This window comes from Mesocricetus auratus, unplaced genomic scaffold (assembly GCF_017639785.1).
Source record: "Mesocricetus auratus isolate SY011 unplaced genomic scaffold, BCM_Maur_2.0 Super-Scaffold_4256, whole genome shotgun sequence".
NCBI lineage: Eukaryota > Metazoa > Chordata > Mammalia > Rodentia > Cricetidae > Mesocricetus > Mesocricetus auratus.
In genome coordinates, this window is record NW_024429182.1 from 131,982,269 (window position 1) to 132,008,709 (window position 26,441).

At 46.8% G+C, this 26,441-nt stretch overlaps 1 protein-coding gene across 6 annotated transcripts in view; it reads right to left on the reverse strand.

Moving 5' to 3' along the window:
• The window catches only part of Apba2 (amyloid beta precursor protein binding family A member 2), a 226,921-nt gene that overhangs the window by 22,413 nt on the left and 178,067 nt on the right, over positions 1-26,441 (reverse strand). For all 6 annotated transcript variants that reach the window (XM_013123904.3, XM_005084409.4, XM_040730813.1 and 3 more), the window contains 2 exons: positions 16,676-16,756; positions 15,724-15,760 (listed from right to left, as the gene is read on the reverse strand). In XM_013123904.3, the coding sequence (XP_012979358.1) occupies positions 15,724-15,760; positions 16,676-16,756 (118 nt within the window). The remainder of the gene's footprint in view (positions 1-15,723; positions 15,761-16,675; positions 16,757-26,441) is intronic.

Here is a 26,441-nt window from a genome sequence, read left to right on the forward strand (position 1 = left end):
GTCCCTGCAGCTCTCTATCGTCGGGCCTAACCAGGCTCCTCTTCCATCAAAGGTACCATAGCCCTCCGTCTAGAGCTGGCTATTGGCATAGATGGTCCTTGTGCAGGTGTACCAGCCAGGGCATTCAGAAGCCACCAAACATAAGCAACAGGAACCATCACAACCCAGGTGCTGCCACTCTGACTTCCGGATTTCGGTTTTTCCACCACAGGTTACCTTGGGCTTAATCCTCTCCAGTGAACACAGGTCGGAGATGCCTGCATCATTGGTGAAGGGGCATCTCATAGACTTGCATCCCTCAAGTGGGGCCCAATGCAATAACAGTGTGTGTGTGTGTGTGTGTGTGTGTGTGTGTGTAAAGGAGGGGTACTACTGTGTCCTGTGTCTGGTGCAGGGACTGTGTGGTGTGTGTGTGTGTAAAGGATGGGTACTATTGTGTCCTGTGGCTGGTGCAGGGACTGTGTGTGGTGTGTGTGTATGTGTGTGTGTGTGTGTGTGTGTAAAGGATGGGTACTATTGTGTCCTGTGGCTGGTGCAGGGACTGTGTGTATGTGTGTGTGTGCGTGCACGTGCTTGTGTAAAGGAGGGGTACTACTGTGTCCTGTGTCTGGTGCAGGGACTGTGTGTATGTGTGTGTGTGCGTGCACGTGCTTGTGTAAAGGAGGGGTACTACTGTGTCCTGGTGTCTGGTGCAGGGACTGTGTGGTGTGTGTGTGTGTGTGTGTGTGTGTGTGTGTGTGTGTGTGTGTGCGTGCACGTGTTTTGTGTAAAGGAGGGGTACTACTGTGTCCTGTGAATGGTGCAGAGACTTTATCTACCCTTGGGAGACTCAGCCAATACCAGGGTCTAAACTAGGTAAGTGTCCTCTCATCCTGTGGGAGGGAGGGACAGGGACAGGCCTCTGAATCTGCCTCCCACCTTTGAGAGGCTGCTGACACATGGCTCCTTTCGTTTCGTCAGCTCCCCAGGCGACCTGAGCAGCTTCCTGGGCCTGGATGAGGCTTACGCCTGTCTTCATGCCTGTGCCTGAGAAGACTATTGACAGCACTGCTGTTCCTCACTAACCTGAGAGCAGTGGAGGGCACAGACCCTGTGTGTGAAGGGCACTTGTTCCTCCTTTGTCCAACTCCCCAGCAACCCTTAGCTGACACCAGCAGAGGGAGACAGAGAGCAGAGTAACTCCAAAGGTTTAACAGACAGGTGAGCCTGAGTCCCCAGAGGGCAATGTGCCCCCTCCCTGATGTACCCGTGACTCACACGGCATATGTCCCTGCTGGTGACAGGGGTGTGGGACACTGTCCTTCCTTCCCTGTCTGAAGCAGCCTTTGTTTGCAGCGTGTTAGAGCACCTGCAATCCTGACCCAGGACCCTTGTGCTGTGTGTGGTCTTAGAGTCTGCACTTGGACCTGAGGCTTCTTCCCGGCTCTGTGGACAGGGAAATGTTGGGGTCTCATGGAGCTGTACCTGGGATCACCCATCTCTGCTACCTGGGCAGGACACTCCTGCGTGTAAGGAGTGGGCAGAGGCGGCTAGCTCCAAAACTGACCATCTCTCCCTGGGTGCCAGCACAGTTGTGGGGCTGGATCACAGCACCAAGTGGCCAGAATTCTGTGCAGCTGGGCGGTCCCAGGTGCAGCTGCCATGTCTCACTCACCAGCCGTGTGTGATAGCAGAGTCCCAGCCATCAGTCCTTCACAATCACATGAAACCAACCTCATTGTCCCATTTTATGAGAAAGGCCATTTAAGCAAGGTCAAATGGCTTGCCCCAAACCAGTGTCCTGCCTGTGAGGACTTGTGATGTCACAAAACATGGCTCACAGGCTAGCGGGCGAGGCTGTCACCAGTCCACAGGCCAACATAAACTCATCATGAAGGGCTGTGGTGATCACCAGGAGGGAAGGTGTGACCCCCAAAGGAGGAGCAGCAGGCCTAACCTCTTGCGGAACCTGAGGGGGGCTGCCAGTGAGTGGAAGCCTGTGACACTGGAAGGTGTCAGCAAGTCAGAAGACAGCTTTCCAGGCTGAGGCGGGAGCAGGTGCAAAGGTCCTGGGGCGGCAGAAAGAGAAGGAGGACTCGAGGGCTTCCAGACAGCCCGGCACAAGGAAGGAGCCAGTAGTTGGAATCAGAGTGTAGAAAAAGCGCTGGCCAGATGTGAGGACTTTGGAGCCATTTCAAAGATGGTCACTCTGGCCTACGAGCTGGGGAAGCAGCTCAGCCACACCACTTTCTCCAGAGAGATGAAACGGAGAGGAAGAATGGAGAGCAGTTAAGTGGGTGCTTCAGGGGTCTAAGCAAGCAGGAAAGGACGCTGGTGTAGACAGGGGGATTACGGGATTGGCAGATTCTGTCAAAATTCGGGCTGCATGTGAGGTGAGGTAGACAGGGATCGGAGATGGCCCATGGCTAGGTGACTGGAGCGTCTACTCACTCTAAAGGGATCCTTGAGAGAGGACAGGCCTCGGGGTGGGGCTTTTGGACCAGTTTAGCTGCAGGGACTAGGGCACCTTCCAAGAACAGCTCAGAAGGCAGCCCAGGTTAGACGACAGATGAAGAATGAGCTATGAGAGGTGTTAAGGGAAGCTGCAGACATGGGTGAGTCACTGTGGGGAGGACTTGGAGCAGGGTGGCAGGAGGAGGCCCCAGGGACCAGCTCTGCCAGGCATTATGGCAGGAAGGGGGGAGAGAGAGACAGAGACAGAGAGACAGGGAGACAGAGAGAGAGAGAGAGAGAGAGAGAGAGAGAGAGAGAGAGAGAGAGGAGTCCATCTGTACCATGCTGGCAGGAGGCCATCTACAAGGGGTCCCCATGTACTGGGCATCCTGACAAGGCAGCCAGCAGTGACCTTGGAGCCATTTCAAAGAATAGCAGGTGGGAGCTAGTCCATGGGGTGAGCAGCGTGGGCAAGGGCAGACTGTGAGCCACTCATGAGTTCTGGCTCCAAGGAGAAGAGGACGGTTGCTAGTTTGCAATATATAAGACAGACAGATGGATTCAGTGGGAGGGAGGAGGGAGGGAGGGTAGGAGGGAGAAGGAGGGAGGGAGGAGGGAGGGAGGGTGGGAGGGAAGGAGGAGGGAGGAGGGAGGAGGGAGGGAGGAGGGAGGAGGGAGGGAGGATAGGCATCGGATCTTGTGAGGACTATGGTGCAGAGGGACACCTGTCTCCACAGCCTCAGAAAGGCCACAAATCTCACACTTCATTCTGGGGAGACTCTTCAGACCAAATGTCAGGATAGCCACCAAGGTCAGTGAAGAGTCAACTCACGGGAAGGAGCTCCCAAGAGGGGAAGGAGTGCTCTCCAGGTTCCCCGGAAAGGCTCTGGAGTCTACAGTGCTTCCGTCTTCACAGCAGCCTCCCCAGAGCAAGGCTCTGCCCTGCAGCAGCTTGGGCCTCTGAACACCCCTGTGCAGAGCGGCCTGTGCCGCTCATAGATGGTGCTACCTGTAAATCCAGGCCTGACTCGGTGTGTTGCTTTAGAATAGAACACAGTGAATGACAAGGGTCAGTGGCCACAGGAAGGGAAGCTGTGGCTGAGAAGAAAAGGCCAAGGCCAAGTCCAGCCCAGGCCCTGGCTCCGCTGAGGACACCATAGGCATTAGGTTGTGTCTGAGTGGATGACTTCCAAGAAAAAGGACAAAGGAAGGAAGGAGGGAGGGAGGGAGGGAGGGAGGGAGGGAGGGAGGGAGGGAGGGAGGCAGGCTGACAAAATGGAAAGAGACATTTCTTGTGGCATTATTTGTAAAGGCAGAGCCATGGGAAGCCCCCAGGCACAGCTGAACAGGAGCCATCTTACAGCAGAGTCCCATGGAGCAGCTTGGAAGGCTACCAGCACCATGCAGCTCCTGAGCACAATGCTAGGACTGGTGTTTAGAAAGAAGGCATGATGGAGAAAGGAAATCTAAATTCATCCCCTCTTACCTAAACAGAGGAAGATAAGGCTCACAATGAATTACACAAAACATTAACCACTGCACAAACCAAGTGTGTAAAGAAACTTCATATAAACCTCCATAAAATCCTATCTAAAACTCAAAATAAAAGTCTTTTATGCTTTGTGTATCCACTTAGAAGTTTATGCAAGGAACAGAGCATTTCAGAAATCAGAAGAAAGCGATGGTAAACATTATAAATGGCTGTCTATATGGAGAAGCATCTGTGGAGAGATAGCAGTTAAGGATGCAGGACGGGACAGCTCTGCACACAGCACACCTGTGTTGCGTGTCTGACTTTAGACCCATGCAAGCAGTTTCCATGCTCATACATCCATGGTCATGGTTGTACTGGCAAAGCTTATTTTTAAGAATTAAAAGAAAAATGAAACAAAGGAATCTAAATGTTCATCCGTGACATAATCAAAAAACTGAACATGATTCCCAAGGGCCTGGGATAGGCTGCTGTGATTCCCAAGAGCCTGGGATAGGCTGCTGTGATTCCCAAGCATTTGGGATAGGCTACTGTGATTCCGAAGTGTCTGGGATAGGCTGCTGTGATTCCCAAGAGAGGTACTGGAGGCCCCAGGCACCCTGGAGACAGTTCCTTCCCCATCTGAGACCATTTGGTGGTCCATCCCCTCTGGGCTTTGCTGCAAAGACAAGAATGAAGGCCAGAAAAATCCTAGCTGAGCCTACTGCCCTGTGTCGTTGGCAACGTTGATTCTGTTAACTCTGGAAATGGTGTGTGATTAGCAGAGTAAGACAAATGCATAATCACTGAGAACCAAACCCTGGGACACAGGAACAAGAGACCACAAATGCAAGAGCCCTGAAGCCCTGGCAAAATATCAGTTCGAATCATTATGGCAGAGCAACTTTGAAATTATAGCACACTGGTTATTGTTTATTGAGTATAATTGCATAAAAATTATCCCAAAATGTAGTGGTGTAAAACATCAAACACTTATTATCTTGGAAATCCTGCTATGTCTCAGCTGGGGCCTCTGGCTCTGTGGAAGCTGCAGTCAAGGTAGCTGTGAAGCCTGTTACAATCTTAAGGCTGGGACAAGAAAGATCAATTCCAAGTTCCCTCCCGTGGTTGTTGGCAGAGACTGAGGTCCCCTGCCTGCTGGCCTCTCTGCAGGGCAACTCAGGACCATGGCACAGCAGCTTAGCTCCCTAAAAGAACAAGCAACGGACTGATGCAGATAACACCATCTCTTCTTATAACCTAATTTTAGACGTGACAGCCTATTAATCCCTTTTCCAAGCTCATGGTCACAGCGAGGGGCTTTTATGTCTGTAACTATCAGGAGACCAGATTGCCGGGAGCCTTGTCACATATGCATTCCATATCTGCTTGCTTCCTAAGCTCTGCAACAGGGAGCCGTGACTGCACCCAGATTGTGGTCTCTAAACAGTATTTTACCTAGGTCTGCGATGAAAGAATTAACTGATGCTGATGGGGGATGACCTTCTGTATATATGTTTCTCTTATCGATTGATGAATAAAACACTGTTTGGCCAACAGAGGCAGGAAAATAGGCGGGACTAGGAGACAAGGAGAATTCTGGGAAAGGTAGGCAGAGGGAGACCATGAAGAGATGCTGTGTAGCTGCAAAAGGGGTAACAGACCCAGGCATTCTCTGGTAAGCCAAGACCATGTGGAAATACATAGATTCATAGAAATGGAGTAATAATTAAGAGAGAGCTAGCCAATAAGAAGCCCTAACCGTTGGCCAACAGTTTCATAACTAATATAGCATCTCTGTGTGTTCATTTGGGGCTGAATCAGCAGTGGGACCTGGAGGGACAAGAAATACAAGCAACATAATGCCATTCTCAGAACAAAAATAATTTTGAATTATACCAGAATACTCAGTCCATTATAAGGCTGAGGGACTAACACTACAAGACCAGTTGGTTAGAGACATGGAAATAACCATGAGCAAGGCATCTTTGGAGCCATCCCACCAGGCTGCATCCCAAGGATGCCCAGTGATAGTCGCTAAGCCTACTGTTAACCTTTATAGATTGATAAGGAAACCTACTATTTTAAACACTGTTAAAGAGAAAAATTCAAGACAGCTAACTTTTCTTGTATGCACTATATCAGGGAAAGTTTGTTTGTATGGGAGGTCAAAGAATCAACAGCAGGGAAAAGTTTCGATCAGAATAACCAATGAATGGATCTAGAAGATGATAATTTATTGCTGTTAAAATCACCAAAAGAGAGACAGCCAGATGGAATGCTATCTGTGAATCTCTACCCAAACAAATTTATTATGACTGTGCCCTGTTTAAACCCTGACCATTTTCCTGGACATGGACAGGGGGCCATGCAGACAACACCATCAGGATGCAGTTACCCAAAAAATGCCACTGGATGAATGATAAAGAGACTTCCACAATGCATCATCAAGACTCAATGAAAAAGAAAACAGTCATCGTTAGCTTTGTATACTTAGTGCAGTCATCTGAAAGGCCAGCCTCCCTTGAGGAACTGCCTGGATTAGATTGGCTGGTGGGTATGTCTGTAGGGTCTGGTCTTGATTGCTAATTGATGGAGGAGAACCCAGCGGTTTTTGGGCAGTACTTTCCCCAAGCAGGCAGTCCTGGGTTCTATACGAAAGCTGGGTAAGCATGGAGTCTCTGAGCAAGCCAACAAGCAGCCTTCCTCCACGGTTTCTGCTTCAAGCTCCTGCTTGAGTTCCTGCCCTGACTTCCCTCAATGATGGACTGTCGCCTGCAATGTAAACCAAACCTTTCAGCTCCTAATGTGACTTCAGTCACAATGTTTTCTGACAGCAACAGAAAGAAAGAGGGAAAAACATATGAGTGCATAATCTACAGGAGGCAGAAGAGAAAATCCATCAGCCAGGCTCACTGCGGACACTATTCAGAGGGGCACTGTGCATGGGCAAATGCAATCACTAGCTGACATCAAATGACATATAGAAATGGCTGCTAGCTTTATTTTAATGGTGACAATAACATGGCAGCCGTTTTTAATAGAGTTTCCATATGTTAGATATAGAGTTGAAATATTTCAAGGGAAATAGGTTTGCTTTAGAGAACTTGGGGGAGTGTGGGGACAGGGCTAAGCACTATGGGTCACGAGGAGGTGGGCACTTTGTGTCTGAAGTCAGTGAGGGTGTGTGGTGATAGGTCTAATTTTCTTTCTAATTTTTGTATGTGTGAACATTTTATAACTAAAAGGATGGGTCTCTCAAACTGATGCTACTTTTTTTTTTAACTAGTGGGCATATCCCATTATTATATAATACTGTTCCTTATTTTCAGCCCAATTCAGTGAGATAAGAGGAAGAATTGATAGAAAACAAGAAAGGAGAGTAGGAGGCATTCTGATTTGCAGATGGCATGATTCTAGGCCAGCGAAGAGCCAACAAAACAAATAAAAATGTATTTGGGGGAAAATAAGAAAATTGGCAAAACTAGTAGCTTAGAATTTAATATTAAAAAATCAATAGGTTTCATTGTACCTACAAGCAAGTCAGAAAAATGTAATGAATCAAAAGATAGCATTTACCAAAATAGTAAGTGGGATAAAAGGCCAAAGAATAAATGAAAAGGATATGTGTCAGGGTTCCCAAACAAGCTCTAAAGATAAACACATTTGACCTGATGAAGCAAGAAGCCTCTTTGGGCATCACAGATGTCTATGCTGTAAAGCTGACACTTTCCCTCTAACTAGATAAACTGAATGGATGTCAAATAAAGATGCCAAAGGGAATTTTTATGAGGATAACTAGATACGCTGATCCAGATAGATAGATAGACAGACAGACAGACAGATAGAGCCACACAATAGTGTCCAGGGAAGACATGAAGAACGATGGTGGCAGGAACACCAACGAGTCCCAGAAAGTTATAAAATGCATGGGAGTCCTGAGTAAAGCAGCCTCAGTTGGGACCTGGGTGGATCATCCCCATATGGACCTAGAACCAGAAAAACACAGCAAAGGCAGGGCCCCCCACACCAGTGATGTTCTGCCATAGCTACTGAGCTGCTTGGGTACAAGGCACTCAATACCATTTCTGTCTATACCATACACAAAAAAATCTGCAGATGAATCAGATTCATTTTTCTAATCATAAAAGTTCTAAATGAAAACTCAAAAATAATCTGAGCAATGTGAGGATTATGTTGGACTTAAAAAAGTACTAAAGAAAAAGATTGACCATTTGAACCCATAAAATTTCAGTTAAGTAGTGTGTGTGTGTGTGTGTGTGTAGGACAAAAGCTGGGTGTGGTTGTTCACACCTGTAAACATAGCACTGGGGAGACAAAGACAGGGACTTGCAAGTTCAAGGCTAGGCTGTTGCTACAGGGTAAAATTCTGTCTAAACAGAACAAAACAAACAAAACCACAAAAGACAAAAGTATTGATAAGGATAACCCAGGATGCTGGGTGGTGGTGCACGCCTTTAATCCCAGCACTTAGGAGGCAGAGGCAGGGAGATCTCTGTGAGTTCGAGACCAGCCTGATCTACAAGAGCTAGTTCCAGAACAGCTTCCAAAGCCACAGAGAAATCCTGTCTCGAACCCCCTGTCCCCTCCCAAAAAGGAAAACCCAGGACAACTTCCCAATATGAACCAAAGAGCTTACTTTTTGTTTGTTTGTTTTTTTCCAGACAGGGTTTCTCTGTATTGTTCTGGAGGCTGGCCTCAAACTCACAGAGATCCACCTGCCTCTGCCTCCCGAGTGCTGGGATTAAAGGTCGCCACCAACGCCCGGCCAAAGAGCTTACTTTTAAGTGAAAACATAGCATAAATCCATAAGAAACATAAAGGCCAAGCCAAGGCTTAAGGGAAACATTGGTCAAAGTATAACAATGTTGAGCCACAGGCAGTGAACCCTGCAGACCCAGCATACAGCATGGTGACTACTGACCACCACCTGAAGGTTCACAGTCCCAGTCTTTAACCAACCATTGACTGAAATGATCTTTAACTGTACGTATTGAACCTGTACAGAAAAGTATTCTTGTCCTTATCCCTACATAATACAGCATGACAATCACTTGTATAACATTTACCTGTGTTAGATATTGTATGTTGTAGAGAGGAACCAGGTACCCCATGAGTATGGACTTGCACACGTTACAAGCATACACTATTATTTGCTGTACAGGACTTGAGAATCTGTGGGTCTTTGGTATCTGGGGCAGCCCTTGGATATCAAAGGATAACTGTGTGCTAGGAATTTTCTAAGACCATAGATCTTAATTGTTTTCTCTCTACACAGAGGAGGCTGTGGCAGAGGAAGCTGGGTTTAGCTAGCTCCACTGTAGAGATTACATCTCCATGTATTTTTTAAATATCAAACGTGTTGTACACATTTACAAACACATTTTGTATTTTCCAATTATATTCCCACTCATGTCAGGGGATAGATGGGTTAAATCCAATAGAGGAATGGGCAAAGAATAAGGTTATTCTTGTTGTTGTTGCCTGTAGTTTTGGGGGTATGTAGGTGTGTGTACATGTATGTGGTATGCATGCACTTGTGATGTACATGTGTGTGTTATGTATGCACTTGTGAGTACAGGCACCCATGTATGCATGTGGAGGCCAAAGGCCAATGCTAAATGTCTTCCTGTGTTGCTCTGCACTTTATGCTTTGAGGCAGGGTCTCTTACTGAACTGGAAGCTTGAAGTTCCATATGGACTAGCTGGCCGCAAGCCTCCTACCCCAGGATTTGCCTGTCCAGCACCCTGCATCCCTGCTCTCCAGTACTGGAGCTACAGGCATGTGCCGCTGTGTCTGGCTTTTATGTGACTGTTAAGAATCAGAACTCGGTCCTGGAGCTTGTGTGGGAATCACAACCACTGAGTCATCCCCTCAAATGCTATGTTAACAATGCGGATCCGAGGTGTCCCCCAGAAGCCCATGTATTAAAGGCCAGGGTCCCCAGCTGATGACTCTATCATGAAGTAACAAGACCTTTAATAGCGAAACCTAGTTGGAGGAAATTAGGCTATTGTGGTTTGACTTTGAACTTCTGTCATGGTGCTGGACTTCACGTCTGCGGAAAGATACACACGTGGAATCAATGTGGCACCACTGTATACCCGGGGAAGGCCATGTGATGAGTGTGGAGTCAGCACGTTCAGCAACAGCTGTTAAAGCCGTTAGAGCTTGGCTACAGTGTCTCACCAGAAGCCTTGGGCCCCAGACAGTGATCCAGTCACTAACTGAGAGGCCAGCAGACCACAGGGCCTCTGACCTGATCAATGGGCCAATTCACCAACGGCTTCATACCTTGCTGATAGCACTGGGAAGTGAAGACAGCTCTCAGAGGCGGGGCCTGGTTAAAGGCAGTAGGTCAGTTGGAGGAGCATTCCTAGAGGCTGTATCTTGGGGCTCTCTGTCTTTCTCATTCCTGTCTGCCAGACAATAAGCTGATTTGCCCCACCACAAGCCTGATCACTACAGGCTCACTGCAATGGAGCCCAGCACTGAAGAGTGATACAAATTAAATCTCTCATTCTTTAAGTTGTCTATTCAGATATTTGGTCACAGTAACATAAAAATGATTACCACAATGGCCAAGGGCTGTGTCTTGCAAAGTACCTCAGCTATGTCCATCAAAGTTAGCATGTTCTAATGTTGACATTGTTGCTCACAGCATTTTATGCAGGGAACACTTCTGTTGAATAACCCACATCCAACACAAGGCTTTTCACTGCGGCACCGGCCAGAAACCTCCTGAGAGCTGGGTTGCATCAGACTGGATAATACAGCACTGCCCAAAACTGGGTCATGCTCTGTATGACTACTTAAACAGTCAGCAGGATCTGAGCATTTGCCAGCATTTACCAAGAAAAGAAAGTGCATGGTGAAGGCCCCACTTGGGCAGTGCAGTGTCTATTTGAAGGGGAGGTCTGTATGTAAGCTGGAGTAAATCCAGGAAGCCTCGAGAGGGAGTCACAGAAGAGGAGACAACGTCTGAACTGAGCTTTCTGCACTGCGCGGGTACAAAGGGAGGACGTTCCTCTGGGAAATTCTTTTTCACTTCTGCAGATCTTGGCCTGATCCAAACTCTATCTTAAAGAAATCTTTCAAGCCCACTACTAAGCAATAAAAGTTCCTGTTTTAAGACATGTGTAATGCCTGTAATTGAGTGCTAACAAAAATTATCTTGTTTGTGAAAGAGAAAAGCTGTTTGCTTCTCCAACCTCTCTTTGAACTCCCATGGTCCTACAGAGTCACCTGATTCCTAGCCTGTCAACACTGCCCCAGTCCCATGCAATCTCAGGAGCCTTGTCACTATACAGTCAAAGAAGACACACCTCTATTCAGGGGTCTTCTCTAGACAGGCTTGTCCTAGGTGTTTATTTTAAGAGCAACTCAAATCTTGGATCCAAGCACTGGATAGGTGGCTTTGTCACTATGAAGACCCCTGAGAGAAGAAAGGTTTGAAGAATGGCAGTACCAGTCAGGACCAGAAGCCATATTAGCTGGGGGTCCCTGTTCTTCCACTGGGCCAGCATGTGGACCAGGCATGGCACATGGACAAGTTATAGATGGGTTGTGATGGAACCCCATGGCCCCGACACATGAGGCCAATAATTATGGCAGGACGAGTCTAGAGCAGAAGGTGGTATGCTGGGACTGCAGACCTCTCCCAAGAGCTTTGACTCACTCACAGGAGGAGTAGCAAGTGTGAGGCATGGGGTATGAGCTCTAATCTCTGTTATTTTGGACTAGAGCAGTCACCATTAGGTACCATTGTTTGTGAGCAATACCATCCTTTGGGTTTTAAGAAGAACATGCAAGCTGGACTTTTACACAAATTTGTTCACAGTCTGCAACTCTTGACACATCCTCTACCCTGGATTTATGAGCTTCCATCCAATACACCCTGCAATAGGGGACATTGGTAATGTGCCTTCTATGTATCTTTCATCAGTTAGGGAAGTCCTCAGGAGTGTCTCTCGACATTTGGACGTTTCTTCTCCAGTGAACTCCCTGGAACCTGCATGGTGTGTCTTCTGTCCCACTCCAAGTAGCTGCTGGAGGATGAGGAGGATGAGCCAAGACCAAAGCCTGGGTTCCAACCCCATTCTGCCACTCCATATCTGGTGACTCTCACCAAACCTCTTATTCTTCCTCTGTAATGACACCTGCCTGTTACTGATAGCAGAATGGCTGAAGTGAAGAGCTGATATATTGGAGCATTTAGGTCAATCATGCTGGTTCAAGTTAAGCACCTGCTGGACTTTGCCTACTTATTATGCAGGTTTTCCTCATTTTTCTACCCACCCACCCCTCTATCTATTAACTTTTAGTGCTGGGATTAAACTCAGTGATTCATATACACCAGGCATGGTCCCAACCACTGAGCAACACTCATGACTCTCCTCATTATTAAGGGCATGTTGGATAGAAATCACAGGCTAAGAACTAAAGGCTCTAAGCGCAGATATGGCACTGTCCCTCTTCAGCCAGGAGTTATCAGCTATGTGATGTTTGCCTAACTGTGCCATGGGACAGGAAGTACACATTCCTTGTAAGATAACTGGTCAGATGACATGGTTCAGACATACTAAACAGCATGGGGCTAGGCCACACCATGCCCAGGTGTGCCAGCTAGGATTTTGTTTTGCTTTTAGTCAACCTGATACAAGCTACAGTCATCTGAGAGGAGGGAGCCACCATTGAGAAAATGCTTACATAAAACTGGCACATAGGCAAGCCTGTAGGGCACTCTCTTGATTAATGATTGATGTGGAAGGCCCCGGCCCATTGTGGGCGATGCCATCCCTGGGCAAGAGGTGCTGCATGGTATAAGAAAGCAGGCTGGGGAAGCCAATGAGCAACATCCTCCAAGGTCTATGCTTCAGTTCCTGCTCCCACATTCCTGCCTTGAGTCTCTGCATGACATCCCTCATGACAGAGTATGACCTGAGAGTTGTAAGCTGAAATAAACCCTTTCTCCCCAAGTTGGTTTTGGCCACGGTATTTATCACAGCAATAGAAACCCCAAGATATCTGGTCAATGTTAGGATGAAGATGCGCTCACTCGAGTTTCTGATGCTGTTCTCACAATTGTTAACAAGCAGCCCAAGTGAAATAAGGCCTGAGCTAGGATCAAAAGGCCATGCCCCATTAACTTCCAGAAATGCAAGCTTCCAGATACATAGACTTTGGAGGAAGGTGTGTGGGTCCACTCTTAAGCAACAGTCTCACAGGTATTTCTAAATTCTTCAGGGCTTCTACCACAGTTCTCTTCTATCTAGAAGGCCAAAATAGCAGAAGGCACTAGTTTTAGCAGACTAGAGCTTGGCCAATCAACATCTCTCCAGACCTACCTGGTTCTACAGAAATGCCAGTACATGGTTCTCTACCCAGCATTAAAACAGAGGGGTGGGAGGTTTCATGTAACACAATTCTGGCCCATGAGAAGTAACTAGTGCCTTGAAGACATCTTTGAGGTGTTTTCTTTTTGAGACATGGTCTCATAAAGTCCAGAATGGCCTTAAATTTACTATGGTGGATGACCTTGAACACCATTTGTGCTCCTCTGTCTCCTCAGTGTGAGAACTACAGGCCTGTTCCACCACACCCAGATTCCCCCAAAGTCTTCTAATAAACTCCCTTAGACATTCAGACACTTGGGGTACCTAAACTTCAACTAGACATGAGACCCTTATTTTGAGAAAATATGATGGGCACTATTGATCACTTGCTTCTTCCATAGAATCCATACACTGCACATGCACTGTCCATATCCTACCAGGGCTGCTGATGGCTCAGTGGAGAGCGAGTAAGGCACCCACTACGAAGAGCATATAGACCTCATGCGGTTCTAAAGCTGTTGCTAAGAGTTCTCACGTCATTTCGTTCTCACGCCACTTACATGTAGCTTCCATGTGCCCTCCAAAAGACAGACTGGATCACATGAGTGACACCCTCAATGAGTCTACTCCCCCACCTAGACACAGAGTCAATCAGTCACCTTTATCACAGCAGTGCTACTACTTTGTCATAACAATGCTGCTCACTGATACAGCTGACAAACTATTTCTTAGTTACCTGGTGAACAGGCTTAGAAAGATGATGGAAAATACAATTCTCCGGCAGACAACATAGCCACCTTGTGATGTGTATGTGTTCGTGAAGGCATGTGTATGTGTGGAGGCCAGAAGTCAACGTTAAGCATGTCCCATGATTGTGTTTCACCTTACTCTTGACCATGAAACCCAGAGCTCATGAATTTGGTTAAGCTAGTGGCCAATGAGTTCCAAGGTTCTGCTTGTCTTCAAGCCCCCAAAAGTGTCAGGGTTACAGACATGCATCATGGTACGTGACATTTTTGCATGGGTTCTGGGGATCCGAACTCAGGTCTTCAAGCTTACTTGGCAGGCACTTGAATAACTGAGCCACCTTACCAGCCCCTGTATGCACTCACATTCACAGAAATTCTTTAATGTAAAGGGGGAGACAACAAAGTTGGTTTGGACATTTCCCTTTCTTTCTTTTCCTTGCTACAACAGGAAGCAATGGATAGAGTCATCCAGACAATGAGGCTACAAGCCTGAAGACAAGACCAAGGCAAGATAGGAAGCGAATCCAACGTTACAGTCCCTAGATGGTCTCTACACCACCCACAGGCTTCTCTGTACATAGCAAATGCCAAGGGGGTCTGACAAGAGGGGTGTGGTCTTTCCTGCCAATCATAAGACCTTGAAAAAAAACTCCAGCCAGCCAGGGAACTATAATCACCTGCTGTGATCTAATGCAAACTGACTTGAACCAGTTGGAACCGGTAAAAATACACCTAAAGCCACAAGTGAATTGCTGGGAAAAACCCATTTGAGCCTATTTGCATTGAGCAACATGGAGTCTTGTCTACTTGGGTTTTAAACATGAGTTCTCACAGATAAAACTAATTTTCTTCCAAATTAAGTAGGTTATAGCAGTCAACATAGTGAACTGGTTGGAACTGGTTAAGCCTGGTTCAAATTCATCCTTAAAGGAGAACTTGGAGGCTTCTGTTATTTGCCATAAATGCAAAGCAGAACGGCAAAGGTTTAAAGCCATTTGTTTCTGAAGATCCATTTGCTTTCTCCTATAAATATTCATAAGAATTAATTATCAGCTTATTGAAAGAATTAATAAAACTCACATTGTTTATTATAACACATCAGAGGCAAGAAACATTCTCCTGGCTGAGAAAAGTCCTACTTAAGAGGTTCTTTCCTCTGATATTGGACCCAACGACACCTGATACCTGTGGCCACTGTAACTCAGCTTCATCAAAAACTGAGTAGGAGTGCCCCCACCCCAAACACTGACACTGAGCCAATCAACCAAGTCTGCTGCTTTGCTGTTTCTGGAATGTGAACATGCACTCCTAATTTTGAAAAGGGTGGGAGGGGGAAAGTCGAAGAGGGTGCAAAAAGGAACAGTCAGCATTTGGATGTCACTATAACCACCCTGATGAAAAGGACACCATAATGACCTGCATAGACAGACACATCTCAATGCATTGATCCAGCCCTCCATGTCATCTGTAATGCAGCTAGTGAGGGTAGAACACAAGAATGGTGCTTGCTGTTCACTGCATTGAATCAGGCAGAGGAGCTGAAAGCCCCTCTCCCAAGTAGACTAATGCAAAGCCCCAAGAGCCTGCGGGCATCTTGTTGGAAACTGTGCTTTCTAAGGAAGAGTCTCTGGAGGTAGCCCATGCACAAAAGGACCATTTGCTTTTACACAAAGTGTAACTGCCTCCCAAGAGATCAAATTTGAAGTCACTTACCAGCCACAAAGCTTGGAAACGAGGCCACCTTCTTTGTCTGTTGAGAAACAACCAAGAGAATGAAACACAGTAACTGCAAAATATTGACTTATGAGAACTGTCTCAAGATGTGCACCACCTTGGGCTGGAACTGTCTAGCACCATGAATGACTGGTGTTCCCAAGAAATCAGATCCACACAGCAAGCTAGTCTTATATGGGACACAGGATGCTGAGAAAGATTACAGAAGTCCATGAGCCAAGCCTCAAGGACCCCTAGCTTAGCGTGTCATTGGTGGAAGGAGCTTTAAGAGCAGTCACCCCAATAGTTCTCAAACCACTGGGCATGAGAATTTCTTGGGCATGTATGTCTTTAAGACCACAATAAAGGAGATGGGAATCCACCCATTGATGAATATAACTATTTCGACAGGGCTAGTAGACAATCTGGTCTCAACTACCTAGGCTCTAATTTGAATCAGATAATCATGTTATTGGTCACTGGTGGCTCTCAATCAGGATGATTTTTGTCTTCAATGACATATTGGTCAATATCTGGAAACACTTTGTTGTCATAACTGAGGTATAGTAGCTGCTAATATCTAGTGGTTGAGGATGCTCATTGACCACAGGGAAGACCACCAAAAAAATGACAGTCCACCCTAAATGTCAATGACTTTGCTTTTGAGAAATACAATCTACTCTTGAGTTTCTACCAGATCAGGGAGCATCAAGCATCCCCACACCCATAGTGCACTACAGCTGTGAGTTCTCAGGATATGAGAGTCCCTTCCTCCCAGGAGAGGGAACCCACATCTCTTCCTCAGACAGTGGTCCCAGCTGGCTTGATCTGAACTCCCTCCCCCCAGATCCTGGATGGTACAAGAACTAGGAGAGTGAGCTGACCATAACACAGCCAGTAACTCCATCATGAGACCTCTGGTCCAGAACTCTCATCTTTGGAAGAAAATTACCTCTGGGATGTTGTTATTGTCTGAGGGTCCATTGAGATCAGAACGTTGCTGCTTCCTTGGTTGCTCCAAGCCATTGCAAACCTGGAAACCAGAAAGTTATGTTTTTATATAGGAGAAAAGTGAACTCAGATAAAAAATTTTAAATGAGATTCAAACTTATGAAATATACATGTGCCTTTGTATTCATATACATTTATTTAAACTGTTATACAATGAATTTGCAATATCCGAGGTACTAAAGTCACCACCCAAACCAAACAGCTCTGGTGAGCAGCACCTTAAGTCATGGGACTTCCTGGAAGTAACAGCAAGAGGAAGGATTATGACACAATAACAAGTAACAGGAAGTTGCATCATTCACTTTTGAGTGAATCTTCCTGTGTCTAGCTGTATCCAGAGTGTGACTTACTTGGAAGATCCCAGCACATGAGTTCCTGCTTGGACTCCCTTCCTTGAAGGTCTACTCTGCCTCCTGCCTCTACTCATCCCCAAGAAGCCCTCCAGAAAGCAACTACAAAGCAACAAACAGAACCTACCATATATGCTACAGCTGGCGTGGTTTCTAAACTTTGGATGGATGGATGGATGGATGGAGAGAGAGAGAGAAGGAGAGAGAGAGACAGAGAGAGTACTTTGTATCAGATATGGAGAACAGAACACAGGGAGCTGCATTCCCTCCCCAGGTTTGAAACAAGCCAGCCATTAGGCCTTTGGGTAACTTTAGGCTGGAGTTCATGACTTAGCTAGGGGACACAGGATAGGTGTCAACAACTTCCCTATGCCCTCCCCCGGAACTGCTTGATGTGGGGCTACAGTATGGGACAGTCATGAAAAATCAAGGTCTTCCCTGGCACCGCCCCTCCTCCATGTCAACATTTCCTCAATGTAGTCTCAAGTGGGCTGCTCATCACCATGACAACAACATCTTTCCATAAACAGCCACACTTGTTTCCAAAGAGGAAGGAGGGTGGGTTTGTGATGTTTCTCTTCAGGAAAACCCATCTGGTGTTGATCCCTGCCCAGGGGGCTGGAGTGTTAAGGGATCTGGCAGCCTGGGAAGCAGCATTGGAAATTCACATGGTTAGAAGCCTCCTGAATTCAGGGCTCCCTGCTTCTTGGATAAAGATGATACCTAAATCTTATTGGGCATCTTCTTGGTTACAGCAGCCAGCCATATGTCAAAATTAGGCAAGACCAGGGCTCTTCCAAACCACTAGCAGCATCCTCATCATTGCCAGTGGCCAAAACCATCAACCATCCACCAGAGAACAGCGAATGCTAGCACAAAGCTCATAAAGGGAATGAGCTCTCTGGAGGAGCAGCCCCACTGTGGAGTTCTCAGGGTAGCAAGTCAGTGTGTGGTGTGGCACAGACTGGGTGATCATGCTGGAACCCAGGGACAGCTGCTCAGCGCAGAGATAAACACTTTTAACAAAAACACTAATGCCAATAAATCATCTGAATAAATACGCTGGCTCCAGTTGGTGCAAAATAGAGTTTGGCATTTTAAAAGTGCCAATTCTGATTTGTTTGCTTAACTCAACTGAAAACCCAGTAATATAACCCACATTGCTCGAGGTGAACTCACAGCAAACTAACTCACACCCACTCAGCTCACGCCATCTGGAACAACAGCTTTCTCCTGAATGACAGACATGTGAGGAACAGACAACATCAGCTTAGATCTGGAGAAGTCACAGCATCTCACTGTGTCACACCTCCCCCTCCAACACGACCCTGCAACAGACGACTGTGTCCCTGGGGACCATTTCAGACTTTGTTTTTAAAAAGAGCCAACCAGTCCTAATCATCTGCTATCCCTACTAAGATTTCTTCCTCCATTCAACTGGAATGGGTCAGGCCAGTTCTTCTGCACAAGGACAGCTCTGAGTGGGGACAAGCCAAAAGCATGACTGCCAGGGTCTATCTCAGGAATGTGGACATGTTCTTTCAAAAGCCCCAAGAATCCAACTTCTGACACATACAGGGCTCAGGAAGGAGACTTTGCTATTTATTATTCGTTTTCTCCATTCCTCTTACTTAGGCCACTACTGTAATATTTACCTTGAAAGAAATGAGACTGGGATAAGGTATTTATTCTTGCAATAATCTCTCCCATAGGGTGATCATCTTTGCATGACACTTAGTAAAAGCATCACAGCAGACACATTAGGAACCACAAGCTGGTTAGAGACTCTGTCTTTTAAAATCTGTAGGTAGGTCTGGGCCATGCACCTCCCACGCCAAGCATTTCATTAAACACATTATGCTGAAAATTATTCATCATCTGCATGAACTTCAGTTTTTCCATTGCATAAAATTTGCCCTCTCAATTATGTGCACATACAGTTCAGTATCACTAAGTGCATTTATAATGTTGGGCAATTATTAGCACCATCTTTTCATCCTGTAAAACTCAAACTCCAGACACAGCTTCAGCTCTCCAATTCAAAGGGCCCTTTTATGGTGTCTGTCAATCTGGCCACCCTTATAGGGACTGAGGGCCCGTGCCTTTTCTCCATTTTAGCTTTGGGCTCTAGGCCTGGCCCTCTGAGACCCTCTCTACTACAGACCAGCATAACTATCCGAACACAGCATCTGCTTATGGCTTGTGGTCTTTCCATAGAGCCTGGTGACCTGCAGGCAGTGGAGGATGGTGAATTGCCACACACTTCACGGCATCATTCCATTTGTTCTAAACTCACCTTTGCTTGCCAACCTTTATGAAGGGACTGTCCTGTCCACAAGTGGACAATCTTGAGTAATGTTTATGTGCTTTGTACTATGTGGGGCACTTCTAATTAAGGACAGGGAGATATGCAATGGGGACCCTACCCTTGACATTCCACCGGCAACATGGAATAACCCAGGGTATGAACAGATTTACAGCGAACAAAAGTTGTCCTTTAGAGTTAGACCTGGGGAGTTGGAGAGGCCAAGTATGACCTGCCACAGGACCAGGACTATTAACTTTTTCCAACTTCAGAGTAAGCAGAACTCTCACTAACTGCTGGTGGGGTTGGGAAATTCTGCTACTGTACAGGTAAGCACTGGTGATCATAAGCTTAGACATTCTGATGCTCCCTATACACTCCACCTTTGTCTCTCTCTCTCTCTCTCTCTCTCTCTCTCTCTCTCTCTCACACACACACACACACACACACACACACACACACACAGAGTCCTCAAAAACCTACACATGCATATTCACAGCACCTTTGACATTAGACGTAGAAGCAACCCAAATGTCCATCAGTGGTTGGAGATAGGCACCACATGTCATGCTCTACTCATCACTTGCAATGTCATTCAGTCCCAAAGGAATGAAGCTCTAAGGCACTGCTCACACAGGTGAGCCCCCAAAGCAGGCTAAGGGATACGCTAGACACAAAGGGTGGCATAGCATAGACAAAAATATCTAGAGTCGATGAATGCATAAAGATAGAAAAAATTCCCATTTTAAGAGGTTAGGGCAAGGGGAGACTGCTTAGGGGTAAGAGGTCTTTCCAGGCAATGGGAATGTGCTGGGACTAGATGGTAGTGATGGCTGCAGAGCATTTATTAAAGACACTGAATGAACACACTTTAAAATAGGCCCAATGTCAAATTTTCTATCACACATGTATTACTACAATTTCAAAATAATGGCAGCTGACAGTGTGCAGCAGTGGTTCAGCTCTTACCTAGCATTGGGATAGATGCATAGCACTGCCAAAACAATGAATGAAATGAAAATAGTAAACAACAACAAAAGGATGAACACCACCCTCTAGATGTCTAAACATCATGCCTTCTTCACAACCCAGGACCCAGTCCAGCTTAGTACTGCCCTGTTGCATGACGGTCGCCCTCTAGCTGCAGCATATAGGCAAAGTAGAAGGGGCAGCCAAGGGAAGGGGAGGGCCACACAGACCTCGCCCCACATATTTATATCTGGCGCACCTGTCTTAGTGTGGAGAGGTCACACTAAGGACCTTCAAGGGGACACAGGAGTTCCACGGCTCAAGGCAATGCACACTGTGTGGCAAGGGAGAATCCTATTTGGTTCTGATCAAGTCTTGAACAAGAATATCTCAACCCCCTACTTCTTAAACCTGTTTTGTGTAGACACTGCTCCTTCCACCGGTTCTGCCGGTTAGCCATGAACAGCTGCAATCTTCCCTCCTGCTAATCCGAAGGCAAGGACAGATTTCAATACTAACAACCCAGTGGGCTCCAAAGCAATCACTTGCAGTTATCCAAAGCTCAAACCTGAAGTCCTCCCAGGAGCCTGTCCTAGACCATCCTCCGATTTCCCCTAGCTGCCCAGCACTTAGCCTTGTGCACACATTCTGAGGAAACTGACTTGACATCTGAAAGGGGAATGAAACAGAGGTGCCATGTCAAAAAAGAACGGCAATGGCCAATACTAAGTCAATATTAGGCTGCAATTTCCAGGGGGACATCTTCTGTATTTAACTTCTAGCAGTCCCTGTGGGCTGGCATGAGTAGCATGGAATCACTACTGGCAGAGCTGTGTTATTAGAAGAAGAAAATGAGTCCCCAGCTTCAGTCAATATGATTAGTCCTCAATAATAAGCAACTGACTTTAGACTCACAGGGAGTGCCTACTGTACCTGATGCTAAAGCTAAACCCCATGATTCAGAATTTAAAGGACATCTCACCACATAGAACAGTAAAATGATACCAACGATCCAATTAGCTTCTCTCTGCCAAGCTTTGGGGAATGTAAAAATGTAATGTTTGCTTTTCTTGAGCTTGTGGGAAGAGAAAGAGTAGAATTAACAATGTTAGATTTTACAAGATAGGAGAGCCCCAGTTTATGACCAGACTTTTCCTTTTTTTAAATTTTACATTGGTGCAAATGCAACATGCATTCAGGAGGAACTGTACTTTAGATTGTGGATTTGCACCTTCCAGGGGCTGGAAGCATACAATTCAGTCATCTGTCAGGACGCTGGCCAACATAGCAACCCACAGCTCCAGTCAGCTACACAGCTGGGAGCAGAAAACAGCTATCCACAGCATCCCGTGCAGCTAGGCCCTGATGTTGAAAACGGTGGTTGTGCATTTTTTTGCTAACATTTTTCCACATTAAGACTTATGGACCTACTGTGTGCTGGTGTTAGTATTCACAGGGTGTGATGGTGGCCACTCCCCTTTGTCAGTTGTCTGTGCTTACAACATTTTAAATAATCTTTCATGTGGCACTCCTGCCAAGGTGAAATCATGCCCAATACTAACCACAACCCAAGACCCGGGAGAGAAAAGGATCCTTCCCTCCCCACTCAGGAAGTGCTAAGCCACTCACAGAGTGTCTAAAAAGCAGCCCACTACCCTATGGCCACATACATGTCCTGTGTCCACAATCTAAATGGGGGTGGGCAGTTCATCTACTGTTTTTCTAACTAAACCAATTTGGTAGTCCTATATGACTTTGTCTGTGTGTGTGATTCTGACTGCTACATCTAGACCGGCTCAGCTTGGGTACTGATGTTCCAAACTGGCTCAAGTCCAACACAAAGGTCTTCTGTAATAGTAAATATGCTTACTCTGGCAATCATTTTAATGTGCACAGTGGCATAGCTTTGAGTATATTCCCCACCACCCACACCCAGTTCTGCTGGTGTCTTACACAACTGAAAATCTCATAACTCTTAAACCACAGCTCTCCACTCAAACTTCCCCCAATCCCTGGAAAATGCAACTCTACTTTCTGTCCAGGGAACTTAATGGAAGTGTAGTCACACGGTATTTGTCCTTTTGTGCCTGGCTTACTCCACTCTATGTGCTGTCTCTAGGGCTCAGGGTTGCAAATGCTGAATAAAGTCAGTTGTAGGCAAATGCTTTTCTTTGTCCCTTCATCACAACAACATATGATCCACAAATCCCTGAAAAAGTTACCAGGCTCTCATCTCTCCCCACAAGCCAGATTGGCTTTGTTGTAGATGCTGTGGTTTTTCACATTCTTCTTGAAGTTCAAAGGAAAGAGGAGAGGAAGTCTACGTTAATGAGCTACTAAACAACTGCTTTTGTGTCTTTAGCTTTCGAGGACTGAGAGATCTTTCCTTTGTTGAAGACTGACTATTATTTCTGAAAGTAGCTGTCATACAGTCTTTTACATACCCAGGTATGAAGAAAGAAAGGAAGGAAGGGACAAACAAATGAACAACAGGGAGGTTAGAGGTGCAAGTCAGTGTGCTGGTTTAGCATGTACAAGGTAACAAGTCTCCACACCCCCAACACCACACACACACACACACACACACACACACACACACACACACACACGTACAAGTAAATGGAGAAGGGAGTAGATCACAGCAAGGGAAGGTTTCTGTTTTTAGAGACTAGGAAGAGAGGATTAACAAAAGGGCTTTGGGAACTTGAGAGTCCTGACCTTCATATGGAACGGTCTCACTCTGAGGCTCTTGAGTCGGTGAGTTTATGCAGGAGTGCACAATCACCAAAATCAACAAATATCTCTCACCCCAATGTCAGTAACAGATGTCTTCCAGCTGGTTTCTAGAATTGCTTTGAGCAGGGCTGTGTGGGAAGTGTCAGGGAGCATCACTAGGGTACATTGGAAAGTAGAGAGGGCACATGGGTCTCACAGGCCAAATTGGAGCCTACGTGCAAGCATACAAGCCAAACAGAATTACGAGGCTGAATGGCTAATGTCTCCCCCAAGAGCAGCGTCTGTCCAGCCAAAGCCATCTCCGTGATCTGCTTTCTTGGATCAGCAGCTTCCCACCTACCTATCCATCATCCAGTGAGGGCTCACAATCCTACACAGCCAGGCTGTAGGCAGAGCCGGCCACCACCAGGCAGCATAGCAAGTGTGTCAGCACCAAGGACAGTACCCGCTTGGTATCAATCCCTGGCTTTCAGACCAATCAGAACCATGAGCACTCCTGACATCCTTGTCAGCAGTTAACACACGAGGAAGCAGACATTGGGCTTTTGAAACAAGTTTGGCTATCTCTCAACTCCAACTGCTTGGACCTTGGCTTGGTCTCAGGTGGAGAGACACCAGCTTCCCTCCTGTGCAGGTAGACCTTCTAGAAAAGTAAGCCGTGGGATCGGTGGGTAAACCTTGATTCAGCAGGTTATGTTTCAGGGGCACCACCCTACATCCATCCTTTCCTAACATGCCTGGGTTATGCTTGTTTTTCCATGCTGTCTGATACTGTCTGCTATATGGCTAAAAGTTATTATTGACCACCTTGCTACCACAGCCCCTGTCTTTATTAGTGTCTGATCTAACACTGCATGTAAATGAATGCTATGGGGTGAAATCCCATGACTGCCATGTCACACTGTCACATTTCAGGTGAACACACTGTGTGTGACATTATTCATTTCCACATTTCATCTTTATTCATGCTGACTTCCTTTCTAAACAGATGATGTTTCTAAAATTTACTGTGTAGACATGGGTGCTTCCCAGGCGATGCCATGTGACTAACCATGTTTGTCAACTGGATGTTGGTCCAGACTCTGGTAAACATGAGGTACTGTGGGATGCTGTGGGCCATGGACAGGAGCCAACCAGGAAGAGAGAGAGGAACATGCATAGAGACCAGCTCCCTGCCTCAGGTCATGTACCTGCAGGCATCCCCACTGATGAATTAGTGGAACTCTAACAAATATCACAGATGCAGTGGGTCACCCTCTCCAGCCTGCTGCTGTCTCTTCAGGTCCCCCCTTTAAGTCCCTGTAGATACTACCATTTCCAAGGGTGACTCTCTGTCTTCCCAACCCACCACCTTGCTCCACCTTGTCCCTGGGGACCCTCTTGGCCACAGCTCTGAAATACTTTCTTGCTGACAAGTCCTCCCGTGCTTGTTCTGCTGACTTTGACCTTCTTTGTGTCTCTAGCCCTTGACTTTTATACTCCAATTCTCTTCTAGCTCTGCTCCTCACCCACAATGACCACTCTCCATCTCCCTCTCATCATCATCAATCCAGATCCTCTGTTTATCCCTGTCTCCCCTTTGGACGCACAGACCATCAGAGCCATAGGTCCAGTCCACGCTGAGGACAGACGCACCTCCATGGTTAGCCTCACTCATGAGTTTCTTTCCCCAAACCTCCCTCTTCTTACCCATGCTGGAGTCTGCCTTCTGCCTGGAACTCCTCACTGTGGTGGGCATCTTTCTTGAGTACCCAGCTCCACCTGGACAGGGAAGTTGGGGGCATATCTCCCCACAGAATGAGTTCCGAAATGAAAGAGTGGGGCCATTGTCACTTTGGCAAACTCAGTGCTTGATACACACGGGCACCGATCTGTATGGGTGGGAGGGAATGTGGAGCCAGCCAGCCCAGGACACGGTGCGACCTGTGGGGGGAGTCAGCTCTGAAGGAGAACATACTTCAAGAGGGGACACTGGTGATACAGTGCCCGCAGTGAGGAGAGCCTTGGGCAGCATTTGAAGTCAGTGAAAAAGCTCAGTTTGATGTCTGTGATGCCAGTGTGGGTTCCCATCACTTCTTCCATTAGAAAGCAGGTATAAGGAAGCCAGGGCAGCTATAGGAGCTGTGGATGTCTCCTGTTCTCCAAATGCAGGGCTCCAGGGAGGAAAGAGGCTGAGGAGACTATGAGAAACTACCCCTGGGATGACCTTCAGAGAGGAGCAGCCACTCCACACACCCAACGCTGTCCCCCTGGGGCTCTGCACAGCCTCAGTCCCCCTCCTGCCCTACCTCATCAGGCAGCATTACCTCTCCCTGTGTCACCCTGATAGCAAGGCCATGTTGTTCCACTGGAAACCCCAGGCCCTGGCCAGCATGGCCTGTCTCCCAAACTGAAGACTCCTCTGGACTTAGAACTTGCCATCATCAAATGGATGGAACCATCAAAAACTATCCTGAATAAAGTAACCCAGACTAATAAAGACAAACATGGTCAATACTCACCCCTAAGTGGATATTAGATGTAAATAAAGCAAAGGATAACCAGCCTACAGCCTACAACTCTAGAGAAGCTAGGTAACAAGGAAAACCCTAAGAGAGACATACATGGATCCCCCTGGGAAGGGAAAACAGACATATCCTGAGTAAATAGGGAGTGTGGAGGGGAGAGGGAAGGAGGAGGGGCGGGAAAAGGAGGGGAGGAGGGGAAGGAGAGGAAGAAAGGAGGGGAGGGGGAGGAAAACATGAGAGAACAGGACAGCCCAGTTGGGGGAAAGGACAGAAAGGGAGAGCAAGGAAAGAGACACCTTGATAGAGGGAACCATTATGGGGTTAGCAAGAGAATTCCCAGGAATCCACAAGGATGGCACCAGCTAAGGCTCTAAGCAACAGTAGAGAAGATGCCTGAACTGGCCTTCCCCTGTAATCAGACTGATGACTACCTTAATTGTCATCATAGGACCTTCATTCAGTAACTGATGGAAGCAGATGCAGAGATCCACAGCTGAGCACTGGGCCCAGCTCCTGGAGTCCAGTCATAGAGAGAAAGGAGTGATAACATGAGCAAAGGGGTCAAGGCCATGATTAGGAAACCCACAGAAACAGCTGACCTGAGCTAGTGGGAGCTCACTGATTCTAGACTGACAGTTGAGGAACCTGCATTGGACCAAACTAGACCCTTTGAATGTAGGTGACAGAAATGTAGCTTGGGAAGTTTATGGGGCCACTGGCAGTGGGACCAGAATTTATCCCTAGTGCATGAACTGGCTTTTTGGAGCCCATTCCCTATGGAGGGTTACTCTCTCAACCTAGATACAGGGGGGATGGCCTCAGACCTCCCTCAACATGATG